The sequence below is a fragment of the Pteronotus mesoamericanus genome, unplaced genomic scaffold, assembly GCF_021234165.1.
Source record: "Pteronotus mesoamericanus isolate MK-2021 breed Mesoamerican mustached bat unplaced genomic scaffold, CSHL_Meso_final contig_66, whole genome shotgun sequence".
Lineage (NCBI taxonomy): Eukaryota > Metazoa > Chordata > Mammalia > Chiroptera > Mormoopidae > Pteronotus > Pteronotus mesoamericanus.
The window spans coordinates 2,503,494-2,521,225 of NW_026555230.1; the positions used below are offsets into that span (position 1 = coordinate 2,503,494).

Below are 17,732 nucleotides of genomic sequence, written 5' to 3' on the forward strand. Positions count from 1 at the left end.
GAGCTCGGCAGGGTTTGGACAGTCAGGCAAACTGGAGCAAAGACTCCTCCTGCTGTGGTCCTGGATGGGAAGCTAAGCTATGGGGACTGACTCACCCATGCACCTCTGTGGTCCCCATATCGCAGTCCAGCCCCGAGGTCTTCCTGCTCTAGCACTCAAGATGATCAAATCTTTGTAAAAGGGAGGTGGGGAGTCTCTCTACTTCCACCACACACCTCAGGGGTGCTCAGCTGCCCAGTGGTTTCATCAGGCCTTTTTGGTTGTCTTTGAAGTGAAAGACATTTACTCTCCAGTGCAGCAGACATGCCACCTGCCTCAAGGTACCCAGCCCGTCCCAGCTGCTTTATATGGGTGTCACTTACATGTGAGGAGTTGGCACTTTATTTAGGTCTGTCACTCTCTCAATCAAAAGAGGATGGTGGGGCAGAGTTCAGATTCTCAGTGCAAGCCTCCCCCTGCCCTCCATTGCAGAATTACCTTAGTGGCCTTCCATCCCCTCTGTTTCCTAATCTATAAAATGATGGGATGGGCTGGGATCCAAAATGGCAAGCTTTTATGCTGTGATGTGAAACTGATTGCAGCTGGCCTACACAAATGTCTCACGCTGCGCCCCTCCTGCAGCATCTTTCCGATGTGCAGGACATCAGTAGCCTCTGAAAGAACCAAAGGCACTGGCTGGCTTTGCTGACATGGGTTTGCAGGTACTGAATGCTTCCTTGAAAAATGAAAATGGAGGCACTTTTCTCCTGGCTGTTTATTACAGAATGAAGAAAAAAACATTCTGGCTTAAAACAGATGCCAGATTTAAAACATAGAGGCAAAATACGAAGTGGCAATTAAAATGTGATTACAGAGAGTCTGTACACAGAAAAGTTAACAGGACAGTGGACCTGGGTTTTCTATAACAGAAACTGAAATATACACGATGATAATTGCCGATAGAAACCATCAAAAACAAACCAAAAATCAAGTATTAATGTTTACAGACTTTTCCCCCAAATCACAAAACCTTACATCAAAACAAGTACTGAAAGGCTTTAAACCAGGAACATCTCACCTTCACCCTGCAAGGGTGCCTCTGGAGAGGTGCAAAGCTGGGGTTCTCTTGTCTGAAAAATAAAGGGAGGACCCTCTAGATCCCCAAGGTTGATAGCTCAGAGAGTGTTCAGCTCACATACTCTCTCTTCATCTCTCTGAAGTCTACAGAACTCTCTCAGCCTCCTTGCAAATTTCCTCTGTGGGGCACTTACAATAAAAGCAGCTTCTGCTGTAATGTGCTTATTAGGAAAGAGCTAGTGGAGACTGAAAGGTTTGCAAAGGAGATTAAGAATTACACAAGGTGATCAAATTTTCAGTGAAAATGGAAATAAATGGCCAAGTGGTTTTCTCTGTGGCATTTGTAAGCCTGTACAACACCTCTTGGTTACATCCACATCTCCTGTTGCATCAAACGATAAGCAACTTAGCCACCTGGCTTATAAGATATCATTGGAGCAAATAACAGTCTGCATATTTGCAACAATGTATAATAAACAGAAACAATGCATAATAAACAGAACTGTATCCAAACAAAAACCTTCACTTTATTTACAAAGTCACAAAACGAAGTATAAATACTTCTGTCATTAATGCTTAGGAAAACCATTTACAAAATTTTCAAATATGTACAGGTATTTTGAAAACTCACAAGCGTTCCATTTTGTTAAAGGTAGAGAGGGGGATGGGCATGGGCTGAACACTTCTGTGGCTGTCTGGGGCCGGTTGTGAATTTGCTATGGATTCATACCACTCCCTAAAGTGATATCAGTATTGGGAGTGCTATTCTGGCTATTCTGGGTGACTAGGCCAGCATTCTGGGCTGCGGCATTTTGGGCATCAGCATGCTGCTCTTCCAAAATGTCGTCGATCAGCCTCAGGTTGCACAACCAGTCTTCATCTGGGCTCGTGCTGGGGCTTTCCAGGAGAGCTTCAATGAAATCCACCTCACTGCAGTCAGGAGGTGAAATCGTATCGTTTAGTAGAGGCTGGGCCTGGGGCAAAAAGTCATAAGGTGGCAGCTCAGAAGGGGGACCCATTCTGTTGAATGGCCCTGGGGACAAGCTTGCAGCGATGGCAGAGGCGGCAGAGTCAGTGGCAGCAGCAGCCACATAGCTTGGCGGTGGCTCGATGCCCTGGATGGGACTCATGGGACCAAAGCTGGCTTTGCCCTGCTGGAGGGACTTGGCGGTGTTCAGCACAGGCACGGGACCCAGCACTGGGCTCTGTCTTAGGCAGAAGTTGGGGTTGGTTAAGACGGCATTCACCATCTGGCTAGGCCTGCTTCCTGGGGTCCCCTGACTGGGAGGCCCAGCTGCCTGCTGTGGTGGGCAGGCCGGGGCTACCAGGGAGACTCCCGTGGGCACCTTGGTGAAGACTGAGTTCCTATCATATTGCTGCTGGATGCTATTATCCACTTGGCTTGGGGTTGGCTCCCTCGATACCACTGGGGTTGACATTGCCACTGCTGCCCATGTGGTATTGTTGAACATGGTGGACATTCTTGGCACACAGGGCTGTCTGAGCTGGTGGGGACTCAGGGGCTGGCTGAACCTGGGCAGGAGCACTCCTAAGGGGGATGCCTTGGGCATCTGTGTATGCTGGCAGACAGAGCCAAGGCTGCCCAGGGGGTTCTGGCCTGCGTGTGAAGGTATGGGAAACAGGGGGCTGGAGTTGAAAATTCCTTGCTTTTTGCCCAGGGTTGGTGAGATCGTGCCCTCATGGCTCTGGTGCCTGCTGGGTGGGATCATTCCTGGACTCAGATTGTTCTGAAGGAACCCAGCTCTGGGTGGCATCATGTGCTGGCTGTATGGGGGGCTTGCCTTGGTCTGGCTACACTTGGAGGTGACTTGTTCTTGGACGACTACTGAAAGAGAGAAGCGGGGTCAGTTCCAAAGGTGTTCTCAATTTGGGCTGCAGCTGCTGGTGGGGTGATGGGGAACTACTAGCCCAGCACTGACCTCTCTCTCACCTTCCACCTGTGGCTCCTACTGAGCATCCCCTCTTCCCCAGCTTTTCGCAAATCCCCTTGTTCCTCCACCCTCAGTTTGGACTGCAGTTCTTCTAGGGAGCTCTCCTAGACTTCTGGGTCTGCGCTCACACACTTCCTCTGCCCCCTACCAAGCATAGATAACATTGGATGAAAAACACCAGCTTATCCGTCTGTTTTTTCAAGTAGATTGTAAGCTCCATGAGGCCAAGATCTTGGTCTGCTTTTATATACTCAGCACTCATACCTGGCACTGTCCACCCCTTGACAGATAGAATTGCCTTCCTGGAACTTGTCTTCCCTGTCCCTACAGCTAAAGTGTGACTGACCTGAGCAGGTAGGATATTTAGCTGATGGTAAGCCCATAGGAACAGGGGTTTTTGCACAAGAATAGAGGAGCAATGGCGTGATGGTTGCATTCCTAAAATGAAGATGCTGACCATCTGTTGGGAGGGCAAGCGGCCTTTCTGAGCCCCAGGTAAGAGTATCCTTGGCCTTGTACAACATCACTACTGGCTGGTAAGGATAGCTTACCATGTCTCCTAGTCTGCCGGCTTTGAGAAGTAGGGACCAATGCCTGGTTTTTTGGGGGTTTGTTTGTGTTGTTGTTTTTTTTTTTTTTTGGCAAACAGCTATATTCCTGACCAATAAATGTGGATTACATTCATAGCTGTCATGGTACAGTGGGGACCCCTGCTATCTGTGGAGGCTCTGGGAGCCCCCCACCACAAACTCTTCAAGGCAGAACTTCAATCTTTTTTCTATTCCCCACACTTGAGAGATGGCCCAGGATACCATTAGAATAGAAGGTCACTGGGGTAAGGGCAAGGAGGGCAGGATCAGTACCCTGGGGTTGTGGCAGTCCTCAATTGATTCGGATAAAACCCTAGGGGGTGTGCCTTTCTCCCATTGAGAATAACTGCTTTAAGTTGCCTAACTTAGTTTAATCAACCTGTTGAATTAAACAGTGATGTCAGAGTCATTAAGACATGGCCTTCCTTTGGGATCTTACTTAAGTTTCCAGTGTGAGAAATCCAACCAGGGTGCTACTGAACTAACTTATAGACCTCCCCTCTTTCCCCTCAATCCTTTCAGAAACACCCATAGTAATTGCTTACTCTGGGGTGAATTCTCACCCCACCCTCACATATACACCCCCTGGCTTATTCCTTTAGGGACATTGATCTTAACTGCTTACCTTGAAATTGATTCATCTGTTGGGTGACATATGCACTTCGCTGTTCAGGGGTCATTGCCATAAGAACTGATCTCTGTTTCTCTTGCTAAACAGAAGATGAAAAATGTGTGTTAGAATAAGGCTACCAAGAAATATTTGCCTTGAATCACTGTGTGGGGACTCACGACTTGGCTTTGGTGTAGCAGAAAGCATGAGTGAACACACCAACACACACTTGCATGCGTGCCCCACCCTCCCAAGCAAAACTCCACAGGTATAAATAAAAGTAAGATTCTGCAACTTGGGTTAAAAAAAAACAACAGCTGAGACAGCATAGGTTGTGGCGGCAGATACAGAGCTTAATAGCAAGTATGCATAGGAAAACATTTGGGCATTTTGGATGTCCTTCTGCCCAGGATGGGTCAGCAGTGAGATGTGGTTACCAAAAGAGCAAATGTAACATTAGGCTGCATTAATAGAAGCAGAGTATGTAGAATGAGGGAGGTGACAGTCCTACACTACTTTGTTTTGGCCAGACCATGTCTATAGGTGCAGACAAGAGCCTGGGCATGCCAGTTATCAGGGAGACCCAGATAAACTGGCTGCATTCAGAGGACACTAAGTGACTGGGGCAGGAGTTGGACTCCAAACCACACAGACAAGGAATGGCTAAGCAAACCAGAGATGCTGGGGCTGAGGCAGAGCCAACTCTGGGCTATGTGGTAGTGGATACCCAGCTTCTGCAGGGTTGTCATGGGGAAAAGGCCGAGGATTGTTCTGGGTGGTCCCGGCATGAATAGCGGGATGATCACATCATCAGATGGATGCACTGTCTGACACCAGGAAAAGTCACTCACTGCCAACTTCCCTTTGTTCTCCTGACTGGCTGCTGTATGTGCAATTGGGATGAGCTTCCCGTCTCCATTTCCAAGCTGGATGGGCTCGGGGAGGAGCCAAGTTTCAGGGCTGCAGGCCCAGCACTGAGTGTGGGAGTGGCTCAAGGGACCAGCTTGCAGAGAATCAGATGCACGTGAAAGGCATGACTTGCCCCTTGCACAGAGGCCCTCAGCCATTCGGATCCAAGTCTGACTCCCAATCCAGTGTTTACCCACTGCCATCTCTCTCCCTTTCTCAAGAAGCTTGCTCACAAGTGTGCTAACAACCAAGGCAACTCCACCAGGGAACAATCCCCAAGTCCACCTTGTGAGCTGTGCCCCCCTAGATGCCAGAAGACTTGATTCTACAACATGGGTTGGCCTGCTTTTTTGCACTTAGAGGGCTGATGTGGGGGTGTGGTACAGGGGCAGGCAGAGGGCAGGTATTTGGGAGAATGTCCAGCTCACAGGCCTGGCAGCAGCTCTTGGCCACAGTTCCTGCCAAAGCAGAGAGGACAAACACATGGCACCACGCAGACTACATTAGAACTGATTTCACCATCCTGGCCTTAGCCTGCTTCCTGTCCGAGCTCTTGCCTGCACCTTCTGGGGCTGCTGGGATGTGTGGAGGTGCTTTTTCTCAGCCAGCCCACGGAGCTGCCCTTCTTCTTGTTAAAGCACAGGGGTGACAAAACTGCCTTCATGCATGCTCACTGTACTGAGCACTTTGTACCCATTATTTCACATTGTGTTGCAACAATCCTTTGAAGGATTGTTGTTATCCCAGTGATACTCACTTGGTCACTGAGGAGCACAGAGGCCGTATGACCTCCCAAGGCCGCACCATCAGGAAGGTGGGGAGCACTAGGATCTGCCTGAGATGCTCAGGATGGGCAGGCATTTCTGAGGCAGCCCTTCACTTGTGTTCTTTCCTTCTGCCCTTACATCAGCTTTAGGAGATCTGGGCAGAATATCTACAGATCCCTCATCACTTCTTGGCCTTTTGGCTAGGATCAAGTGTAGAATATCTACAGACCCCAGCTTACTGACATGACATCTGAGGCTCAGACAGACATGCCCAAAGTGCCATGTATTTTAACTGCATACCCAGTGTTTCTGCCTGCTCAGTCCACTGCTTCTGGGGATTTGCTCTTGTGGCCAGCTAGGTCTACATAGACCCCAACTCCTTCCACACTGGCTGCCCCATTAGTTTCATCAAATAACACGGTTGCATAGGAGTGGGGTAGGGGGACTAGGTGAAGACTACAGAATATGACCAAGGAAGAAGGAGGGGAAAGGCAGAAGAACCCAGAAGGGAAGAATCAGAGAGGAAAGACACTCGAAGGGCATGGGAGACCAAAGTCAGAGGGTTGAGGAACTCGGTAGTGTTTGTCAGGTAAAAGAGAGTGCTCCTCAACAGTCCAGGGTTACAGGAAGAAGGGGGGTGTTGGTTAGTGTTCACCCAAGGAAGTATAAAACCCAGAACATCCAGAGTTGAAGGGAAAACCTGGATTGTGGCATGGATTCACAAACTTCAAGCCCAAAGGGCACACCCTGACATCCAGCCTGTGGGTTGGGCCTTCTAGCATCCTGGAAGGTTCTGGGGCACTGCTGCCAAGAGGGTTCTCTTCATACTGCTGAGGTGGTCCAGGGCACTCCTAGTCCTGTGCTCTGGGCCTGGTTCTGCTGTCCCCGGCCCAGGAGCCAGAGCATTCTCTTCAGGCCTCCGTAGGAGGATGTTTCCTTTGTTTTGCAGATGGAGGCCCCAATTCTTTGTTCTGAATCAGTGAGCTCCAAATATAAGTCCCAAGAAAACAGTTGTTGCCTTTTGACTCTGACAATTAGAATCTTTGGAAAATGGGGTAAGAACAGGAAATGACAAATGTTTTCAGTGACCAGGAGGAAATGGTAGCTGAAAATTGCTGCTTAGGGATGGAGACTTGTAAAGGATGTTCCAGGCACCCTGTGGATTTTCATAAGCATGCTTATGGAAGAGGTCATCAAATGACTCATTTTTTGAAGGCTGTGACTGTCATGGTCCTTGGCCTTATTGTGCCAGGTGACATTGGCAGAGCAGTGTTTGTGGGTCCTTTTCAAGCCTGGGTGTGCTTACCCCATGCTGGTCACCATGAATGAGCCTGGGTTGGTACCAGTAGGCAGTCTTCCAGAGAACTAAGGTCCCTGGATCTTCCATCACAGCTCCTCCTAGACCCAGCTCCTCCCAGTCCCACTGGGCCAAGGGACCACATGCACAGACAGTCTCAGCCAGAATGGCGACCTGGAAAGTCATAGAGTTGTTTTTCTGGAAGTTTCTTGCTGATGCTCAGGAAGCTGCCAAGTCCCGGTCCATGTGTGGGGGCTTGAGCAGGGCTAGTGCTTCATCTGTGTGCTAGTCAGGAGAAAGATGCAAAAGACTGGCCCAAACCTCACTGCTATCCCTTGGCACAGTTGAGCTTAACACAGTCCCCTCCCCAGCAGTCCCAGTCAGGTGCTGTGTTAGCTTTGCTTTTCAGCCATCACAGGTGAATTGCTCCTGAAAGCCCCATGGTATCATCTGGGTGCTTCCTCTCACCACTGCAGGGGAAGAAGAGTCTCAGGACTGATTCAACCTCTTAATCCAGTAAAGGGGAATGGATGGAGCAGATGATTAGCAGGACTCACACACAAAGGGTTCCTGGATTTTCAGCAGGGCCCTACAGTTCCCAGGAGGAGAACATTCTCACTGGGAAGGGGATTCCAATGGAATAGCTTCTGGGGGATACCAAGGAATGGATGCAAAGCCTTATTGTACAGCACACATTGATGTAGGAGAGACTGCAGGAAGAAATGAAAAATGGGGGTAGGGAGGGAAGAAGAAAGGGAGGCAACAGGGAGGGAAATAAAAGGGAAGAGTGAAGGACAGAGGAAGGGAGTGGGAAGAGAGAGAATAAGGAGGAAAAGTAGAATGAGGAGCAAGAGGAAAAGGGGGAGGAAGGAGGGGAAAAAAAGGAAAAAGGAGATTTTTTTTTCTACCTCTAGGAAACCCCAGCCTCCTCTCCCAGCAAATGCAGCCCATGACTGCTTCCACACTGAACTATCTTGTGCTGCAGCAGAAAGCACTCAGCTATGTCCAAAGGTTAACAAGCCCTACCGTCTGGGTTTATTACTCCACTAGGAAAACCTTTTTGAGTTTTTGGAAATCAGGTTTGGAAACCTCACCCATTACTCTGACTTCAGTATTCTGCATGAAGATTATGAAATAAAGACATGAATTCTAGGGGCTTCCAGATCTATTTGGATGAGGGCACTACACACTTGCATAGCCCATGGATGAAGGCAACATAGACACTTCCCTATTTCAGGGGGTGTGGACGTTCTTAGAAGAAAATTCTCCTCCAGAAACTACAGAGGCTTATTATAGTGAATGGCAGGTGAATTTCATTTCCTAGTACCTCCTGACTCCCAGACCCTGTGGCTCAGTTTCTCCAGAATGACTCCAGAGGAGACTGAACCATTGGGAATGATGGGTGTGCTATCAGACCCCTTCTTCCTGTGAAGCTGAGGCCAAGATCTTGAGGGGGAGGGAGGTCTGTCAAATATCTGCCCTTTTGTGTTGCCTTTGATCAATGATTTTGCTTGTCCAAATGCAGCCTGCAAGGTGTGGGCTTCATTGACTCTGGTCCCCCAGAACAAACCTGCCCAAATATGGAATAGGAAGACAGGGTTTTCTTGGCAGCCCAGTGTGTCCCTCTGTCAGTTAGCTGACAAATATTTCTCGTGAGTTTACTTTGGGCCAGGCTCTTTCCCAGACATGGGGACAGCACTGTGCTTCTCTGCTTTTATGGAGTTTACAATGCAGGGGAGACTGACAAGACACATTAAGTCAATCAAACATAATTTCAGATGGTTACACATCTTCTAAAGAAAAGATAATGTGTGAAGGGAATAGGAGTGGGTGGGGGTATGAGAGCACAGCAGAAACCTGTGGTCCGGGCCTGGGGCCCTGAAGGTAAATCAGAACCTGCCACAAGGTTCTCTAAGCTAGGCAAGGCTGGTGTAGCACTGGTGTGTTGGGGTCTTCCTTTGCCCTCTCTGGGCCCCTTGCACAGGAGCCAGGGACCTTCCTTATGGTGATGGCGCTGTCCTGGGGTCTGATTATTATTAAATAATAATTAGATTATTAGTTCTTAAATAATAATTTAATGTGGCTTTATTAAAATCCATGGCATCAAAAGCAAACAGCTAAGAGCTTCAGGTCAGCTCTTTCACTCTCCATTTTCTGTCTTTCCACTTGACCTCCAACAGCATGATCTCTATTCTAACTCTTCTTTTGTCTCCTCTGTGGTTTCAGGGCTGCCTGGTCCCAGAAGGGCTTGGTCTAAATGCTGGGAATACCCTGGGGCAGAGGAAACAAATGTCTTTACAGCTTGCCTATCCGCTTCCCCTGCGGTGCCTGCCTCTTCTGTCTCACATTGAATATGGCCTTCCTGAGTCACAGGTTCAGCTGGCAAGGTCTTGTCCCTCAAAATCCCCCCAGGTGGGCTCAAATTCCAAAGCTTTGTAGGGAAGATTAAGGGGCCAAGAATCTGCCACACACTTCACTACTGGGTGCTGGCTTCTGTAGACATAACCAGGGTGAGGATAGAAATTCACTAGGCAAGCTAGCAAGGATCCTCTTGTTTTTGACTTCTGAGGACAGGGAAAAGCAGTGACATCCTCAGTGGATGATGGTCCCCATCTGTGTTTTCCAACTCTGTTTCCCTGGCAGCTTTGTGCTGGATAAGATTTCTCATGTTTTAGCTGAAGAGCACTGTGACTCTGAGAGTACAACAGAAAAAAGGCGGGGGGGATGGGAGGAGAGAAAAAAATCAATACTCTTCGAACAGAAAGTACTGCTTGTTCTTCCAGGCCAGGGAAGACAGATAAGGAGAACAATGCAAGGCTGTCCATAACAAAGCAGAATTTCCATTAAAGGCCAGAATCCTGGAGGTCTTTTCAGCCTGATGACCTTCTTCTGATCACTATCACTTAGCAATGCTCATTTATCCACTCTTTTCTGCAGATAGGGCAGATATCCTGTGCACACTGCTGTTTCACATGCCAGAAAAGTAACTGCACAATTCAAAAGAAATACTCTGCAAAGGCCCATTCTGGGGTCCTTCATTTTGCTCTTATGATCATTAAGGTGACTCTTTAGGGCAAGTCAAGCCATTCCTAATCTAGACTCTGCAGCATGGTATAAACTCACAGCCATGTTGGACAAGCTTGGCTAGAATTCCTTCTGCTTGCCTTTCTCAGGCTGCCAGTATTCCAGTGGGGAAATCCAACTACCCACTTTTAGGGTGTGTAAATTCTTGGTGGGGTCAAGGAATACCTTGGGGTGCCTAGTCCACAGTGGTTTGCTTTTGGGAGAGGCAGATCCTGAGCACCCACTAGATATGGAGCAGGCAGGCAATTGGGGGATTCAAGGTGCAGAAGTGCAGACCTGTCTCCCTTGGGCTCACAGTCTGGCTACATAGACAGGCAGGGGAGGAACTGGGGTGCTGGAATACATACAGCAGGGAGGGAGTAACTGCACTTGGGGCAAACCGCACTCATTTCCTGGGAGGTGAGGCTGAAGTACCTGGAGCACTCGGCTTGCTTAGCTGTTCTGTCTGCCAAAGACTAGCCAGGACACGGTAGATAAAGCATTAGAAAGCCCTCCTTGGTGTACAGAACTTTATGGGCTGTCACCTCCTATGTTCCTCTCAACAACCCTATGAGGCAGGCAGGCAGGCGGAGCAGGGAACTGCATCCCAGCTGACAGATGAGGAAAGCGAGGCTCAGTGGAAGTGACTTACCCACAGTGTCGCAGCTAGGCAGTAGTGGAGAGGACACCTGCCTCCAGGCCTTCGGATCCCAGCTGCCCCAGGGCGCTGGCTCTGAGGTGCTGTACGAGGAGGTGACTTGGGCCAGCTCATGAGCAAAGGAGCTGCTGCACAGGAAGGACTCACTCCCCAGGGCCTGGCAGGATGGGGGCTGTTGCCCGAGGCTGACCTGGGGAGGACTGGCTTCCCCAAGCTTGCAGGCTTTGTCTACATGACTCTACAACAACCGATTGAACAGTCTATGAGCTGCTTGGCCACAAAATGGTTCTGACTGATCTTGTCACTTCCCTGACTGTATAACTGGGTCATTTGGGTGTTGTGGTTATACATACCAGCTGGTCTGGGGCAACAAAACCAAACAGGTTTGCAGTTTTAATTGTCTTGAATCACAGATTCCTTGAATTAGTTAAAAGCTATGGCCTCTCTCCACAGAAAAAGCATTTATGGTACTGTGTCTCACTTCCCAGTCCACCAACATTTTACACATAATTTCAGAGGTTTTCTGGACCACTTACTACCCACCCATGGATCTCAGTTAAGGATCCTCTGCCTTGACTGGTCACTGTCATGTTGGAAGTGGGAGTAAAACTAGGTCAGATAGCTAGTTTACCGGCAATGGCTTTGACTGATCCCTCCCTATCCCCATGCCCCCGCCCCCGAAACAGATCACACAGTTTTAAATTAGTTTGTAGGTAAATGTGTAGACATGCTGAGAAATCTGCAAAACCAAACAGTCAAGTGGCAATCTTACAGCAGTCCTCACTCACTACAGTCTCTACTACACTTCCTCTTGCTAGGACCCCAAAATTTGAGGACTTGTGTGTGGGTGAGACCTGTTCTTTCCAGCGTGTTTTAGAAGACAAGAATTTCATCAGAATTGAACATATGACCTAATTCTTTCAGCTAAAGGCAATTAAAAGCCTCATACTTGATATCCATGTCAGATAAAACTTGAAGATTCAAATGAGCTACTGACTGATATAGCTCTGACATCCTGATGAGCACACCCAGCTCTTGGCAACAGTGGTGTCGAAAAGGACCAGAGGGAAAGCCTGCCTTAATGAGAAGTTTTGCTTTCTATGTGAGACAGTTTCTTCACACTCATACTTTTAATACCCAAGTTGCAAGTGATCATCTGCATCTCCTACCAAATATCTCACTAGAAAGGGAAACAGTTATCCCCCAAACTAAGCTAAACACTTGGAGTCAATTTGATACACTGCAACAAACACTAATAATTTACTGTGGGCAAGTCTCTGCAGTTAATGATAGGCCAACAGATAGTTGGATGCATTAATTGATCAAAAATAAAAATTGTCACCACTAAATTTACTGAGCATTTGCTATGCACCAGGCATGAACCTAAGTGCTTTCAACATTTGTACCCATTTAATCTGTACATGAGGCAGGAACTATTATTGTCTTTATTTTACAGATGAGGGCAATGGGGCCCATAGAAGTTAAATGAGTTACCTAAAGTCACACAGCTAGTTTGCAGCAGAGCAGGATGAAAACCCACTTCCCAAGCCCACATGAAGTTTTCCATGGTGTGCGCACGTGCGTGTGCGTGTGCGTGTGTGTGTGTGTGTAGTCATTAACTTGCCATATGAAAACAAGCTTTGAAATTTAACCTGTTAAAATATGCCATTGAAAAAAGTACAGGCGAGGCTTTACAAGGGGCTCTAAATTTTTAAACAACAAATTATAACTGCTTAAAGATGGGAATAGGAAGACAACCTAATACCTGGGAATTTTTAGAAATTACATCCTTCCCCAAAACAAAACCAAAACAAAAAAAAATAGGAAATATTTTTAGCAAGTAAACTCAGTTCCCTTGGGAAAGAAAACTTCTTTGCCATTTGATGGTGTACCAATGGTGGAGGGCCCAATGCCCCTCCCCTTGGGGTGGTTCAGTACAGAGTTAAGCTCATTGGACATCTCTAGTTTCAGTGCATCAAGCTCCAATTTGTCCTTGAGTCAAGGTCATTTGGGGCATGAGCAGGAACATTGCTTTCTAAAATTGACAACTCTTTATGCCTGAATACCTAGTTCCTTGATCATCTTAAACATGATTTTATAGCCACATTGAAGTTTTCACAATCTTAAAATGCAAATGTGTTACTAGAGTTCCGAATATCTGCCCATTCCATGACAACACATTCTGAAACCAATAAATGGGACTTATTTATAAGGTTTTACTTTGGAACCGCTGGTAGCTTCCAGTGACCTGTAGGATATTAGTGATGGCTCAAGAAACAGGGTTCCCGCATCAGCATTAACATAGAGATGCATGTAGTACACCTCAGTAGTTCATCAGGCAGAAACAAGTGCAGATAGCACACGGGAATTACCAGCAGTGGAAGATGCTCCCACAATGTGAGCAGTTCTATTCAGCAGCAATTGGGAGTGGAGCTAATTCCACTTATTCAGGTGGGGCAGAATGGGAGGAGGCAGTTCACAGGCCAGTCCAATCCCAGTTAAAAAGATATAATAATAAAATAAAATAAAATAGATAAGATTTAGCCTTCAGTCTGACTGACTAGGAGCTTTATATTTATAGCTGGTGCTCATGAGTCTTCTCCATTTTCTTTAATTTGGAAAAATCCCCCACTTTTACACCCTTTAAGTGTGAGGTCCAAGTTCCCAAGAAAAGGTTGTTGGTGACATTTCTACTTCTAGAGGTTTCCAAATATAAGGTACATCCATCCCTCTCCATGAAAATCTCAGAAAAGCAAGTTTGTCAGTAATTGGTGGCCATGATTAAATAGCTCTTGGACTGGCTGGTCCCATGTGATTCCGAATTTCATAGAATTTGAACCATGGGATGGGTAGTGTCTGATGGTGGTGCTGGATTTCAAAAAGCTCATACCCACTTAGCACCTTGGACCATGGGTTTCCCATGATTACTAGAGAGCTTGCTGGACCTAAGTTGGTCCATGATCGTTCCTCTGTAAAGTCTCCAATGGCTTGCAGCTGGCTAGAGACACAAGCATACCCTGCTAAACTCTGTCCCTTGACTTCCTGCCCTCTTGGCAGCCAAGTTTCATGTCCCATATTGTCACGTACTCTACCCTCCAGTGATACCAATCTCCTTGGAGCTTTCCAGACAGGCTGCCATGTGTGTTCAGCCCTCTGTGTTTGTGTTTCTTGGTTTACCCAGATTGGAATGGTGTTTTGCCAAGTTTACACTCTGGAAATTCCACATGTCTTTCAAGATCCGGCTCCTACACCCTGGGAATTCTGGTCTTCTTTGGTCCAGCTTCTGTGGCTGAACACCTCTGGCTGACTGAACATCTCTGTTAGGCCAAGTCTTAATCATTTTGAAATCTCTCTAGTGCCCAAAGAGTGTCTGGCACAGGTGTGGGGCTCAGCAAACACAGTGGTGAGCAAAAGGAGGTTTATGGTTGTGAGTACACAAAACACAGCTTATTCTTGTATCATTACTTTTTAATTATTATATTATTTATTTGTATTGCAACTGTAAACCTACATTTGCTCACCCCTGTACTTGGCAACTCCAATCAACTCTACTCTGTTATGAGTTTTGCATGATGTCCCAGGCACTTGGGAGATGATAATCTGGTGAACACTGCACTGGTCTCTTTTTGGGTTGGATGTTAATGATAAACTGAGCATTGATCCTCATTTAATTACATCTACTCATCCCTTTTCAATGTTGTTGTGTTAATAAAACCCATCAATAGAACATAGAAGGATCATAATCACATCATGAAAATAATATCAGCTAACACATTTTTGAGCACTCACTGTATGTTCATCACTGAACTTTGTGCACATATGCATTTGACCCTGTCTCTAGTTTATAAGACAAGGAAATGGAGATAGTCTTACTCAGGATACACAGTGGCAGTTCAGGTATAGACCTGGATCTGATTTACAGAGTGACTAAAACCTAAGCAACTCCTGGGTTTGGAAGTGTAAAGCTTCCTTCTCTGCACATAGAAAAGAATGATCAGGTGTCTTCCTTCATTCATCCAGGAGTACCTTGCTGGCCATTCTATGGTATCACCATAGTTCAAATGGACTCTGATGCAAGAACTAAGATTACGACTAACGCCGATAGATGTTCAGCTGCTTTGCAAGATGTGGATAAGAACTTCTTGGATTTTATAAATTATTGTCTGGACTAGATATTGGTCCAATCTTCACCATGGAGATTCAGAAAGAGGTATATGTGGACTGGTAAGGCTATAGTTGTATATTATGATTCCACTGGCTTCTGGGAGCTTGTAGGTTTCTAGACTTAATCATCCAGGAGTTGAGACAATGAACCCTGAACTCCTCTCTTTCCTTTCTCTAGTCTTTATTAACCACATAACAAAGGTGGGCAGAGAAAGACAAAGAGAGGGACCTGGAGACTTGGTTTGTGTGCCAGAGACTCTCAGAACCTAAGGTCTTTCGGGGATGGGCAGACTTCAGAATCCAGCCCCAGCTTTTCAAGTCACTAGTGAGATGAACATGCTAAGGTACCAAATGTTAGGAAGATAGCCCAAAGAGGCCAAGGCAGAACTGTGGATGAAGCTGGATCTTTGGGAAAATTGGTAAATGTCCCTACCTGTCCAACAGAGGTGACAAGGGACAATTTTGTAAATCTGATGTATTAGGAAAGCAGAAACATTTAATGTAAGTCAGATTTCTTGGCCTCTTGCTTGCCAATATCTTGGGATTTCAATATATCACAACCATGTGTCTGTTAATAACAATACAAGAAAGCTATACAACTCAAGTCAGAGATTTTATAAGAAATTGAATCCCAGAAATGCTATAAGCAATACTGTCCAACAGAACTTTCTTATGATGATGTTGAATCATCTTCCTAGAAAAAAAAGAATGTTCTATACCTGCCTTGTCCCATATGGTAGTCACTGGTCATATGTGGCAGTTGAGCACTTCAAATGTGACTAGTGCAAATGGAGAACTGAATCCTTACTTCTATTTACTTTAAATTAATTTAAATATAAATAGCTACATGTGATGGGAGAATGGGTGATGGGCTGGGTAAAAAAGATCAAGGGAATAAGAGGTACAATTTGTAGTCAAAAAACAATCACAGGGGTGCAAAGTAGAGCATATGGAATATAGTCAATAATACTGTAATAACTATATAATGCCAGATGGGCACTATACTTTACTTTGTAAGGTATATAAATGTTTAACCATCATGCTGTCCTCCTGAAACTAATATAAAATGATATTAAATGTCTACTGTAATTGAAAAAAAAATGCTGTTAGATTCTAAAGATCAAATAAATAAATAAATAAATAAATAAATAAATAAATAAATAGCTATATGTGGCTGCTGGTTTCATATTGGAGGGCAGAGTTCTTTCACATAATGGTAGGCTCTGGAGAAAGAGGGTCTGGACTTGACTCATGGATTTACCATTTCTTAGCTATGTAATTGTGGGGTAGTCCCTTAAACTTTCTGTGCCTTAATTTCCTCATTTGTAAAAGAGAAGTAATAGTTGTATCTTATTCACAGAGTGGCTATAAGCATTAATTAAATTAACATATATGCAGTGCTTGGATGTTGTATGCTGTCTCAGAAAACTAGTTAGTGATAGTCTTAATTAATAATAACAGCTCTGCCATATATTGAGCACTTTTACAATGCTCCAGGCACTGTCTTACGAATTTTACATGAGTTAGTCTGGAATTGGACATGTTGCACTAGGTGTGGTCTGGCCAATACAGTTTATTAGGGCTACCACCCTGTTTATCTGTTGGAAAAATAGACTAATAAAAGTGATTAAGTGATCATTTTGATAAAGTTAGAAACCTTTATTGAGAACTACTCAACATAAGGCACTGGGCTCAGCCTTTTCTTGAGGCCAATTAATTAGTTCTCAGAACAATGCTATAGGGAAAGTACTATTATGATTCTGTTGTAAAGACAAGGAAACTGAAGGACAAAGAGGATAAGCAACTTGCCCAAGGTCACTTGTTAGTTAAGTGCCAGAGTCTGGAATAAAACCCAGTTATTGTCTGACTTGAAAGTCCATGTCCTGAGTTTTGCTTGATCAAATCACCCAACAGAAATCTTTGTTTTTAGGGTAGCATCAATCCTAGCCATTTCCTGGATCTCTTCTATAAATTTGCATTTTATTACAGTTTCCTTGGAGCAGAGTATTCTCTAACCAAGAATTGGAAGAGTTTGAGTTTTTCTGGATTTTTCCTCTTTAAATCTATACAATTTAACCTTAATATTTTAAAGTTTAAATGTCTAAGGCTGACTACAATTGATGGGGTCAAAATAAAGTTCATTTAGTCTATCAAGTTCTCAGACTTGGAATTTAATCACAGGGTTAAGTCGAACTGGTATATTCCTACTCTGCCTAGGAGAAAAAAAAATAGCCCAGTAACACAAACAGGTAAAATCAATAATGTATAAATCAATTAGGGAATGAAGGAATAAATATCTTTTCTTGCACCATTCATTCCAATGAATAAGCAAATAGCTTGTTAACTCCTTGGGGTAAAGACTGTGGAATACCCTTGCTGGGCACAGAGCAGGGTCTGAAGTATAATCTGCTCATTAGGCTGGCCAATTTCTCTGGGGACAATTTGGCAGAGTGCCCAGTGCTGCACCTGTTGTCAATAATGTTGGATCATGAGGTAGGAAGACTGCATGGTTGGTCAGGCTAAGTGGGCCACTGGGAATCATCCTAGGAGAAAAGTGAGGCCAAGAACACTGCTTCAGGGAACATCAAGGGCTGGGTCAAAGGACAAGGACATCAAGGCTCTCCAGAGTCTCGAGCCTCTGCAGTCAGGAGAGACTCTGGCTCTGA

The 17,732-nt window shown here is 45.6% G+C and overlaps 1 protein-coding gene across 1 annotated transcript in view; it reads right to left on the minus strand.

Moving 5' to 3' along the window:
• Positions 1-1,751: 1,751 nt before the first annotated feature.
• Positions 1,752-17,732, minus strand: part of MAMLD1 (mastermind like domain containing 1) — a 78,669-nt gene continuing 62,688 nt past the window's right edge. Inside the window, exons 3-4 of the mRNA XM_054581810.1 lie at positions 4,224-4,308; positions 1,752-2,899 (exon numbers count right to left, since the gene is read on the minus strand). Coding sequence (XP_054437785.1) covers positions 1,773-2,899; positions 4,224-4,308 — 1,212 coding nt within the window. The 3' untranslated portion in view covers positions 1,752-1,772. The remainder of the gene's footprint in view (positions 2,900-4,223; positions 4,309-17,732) is intronic.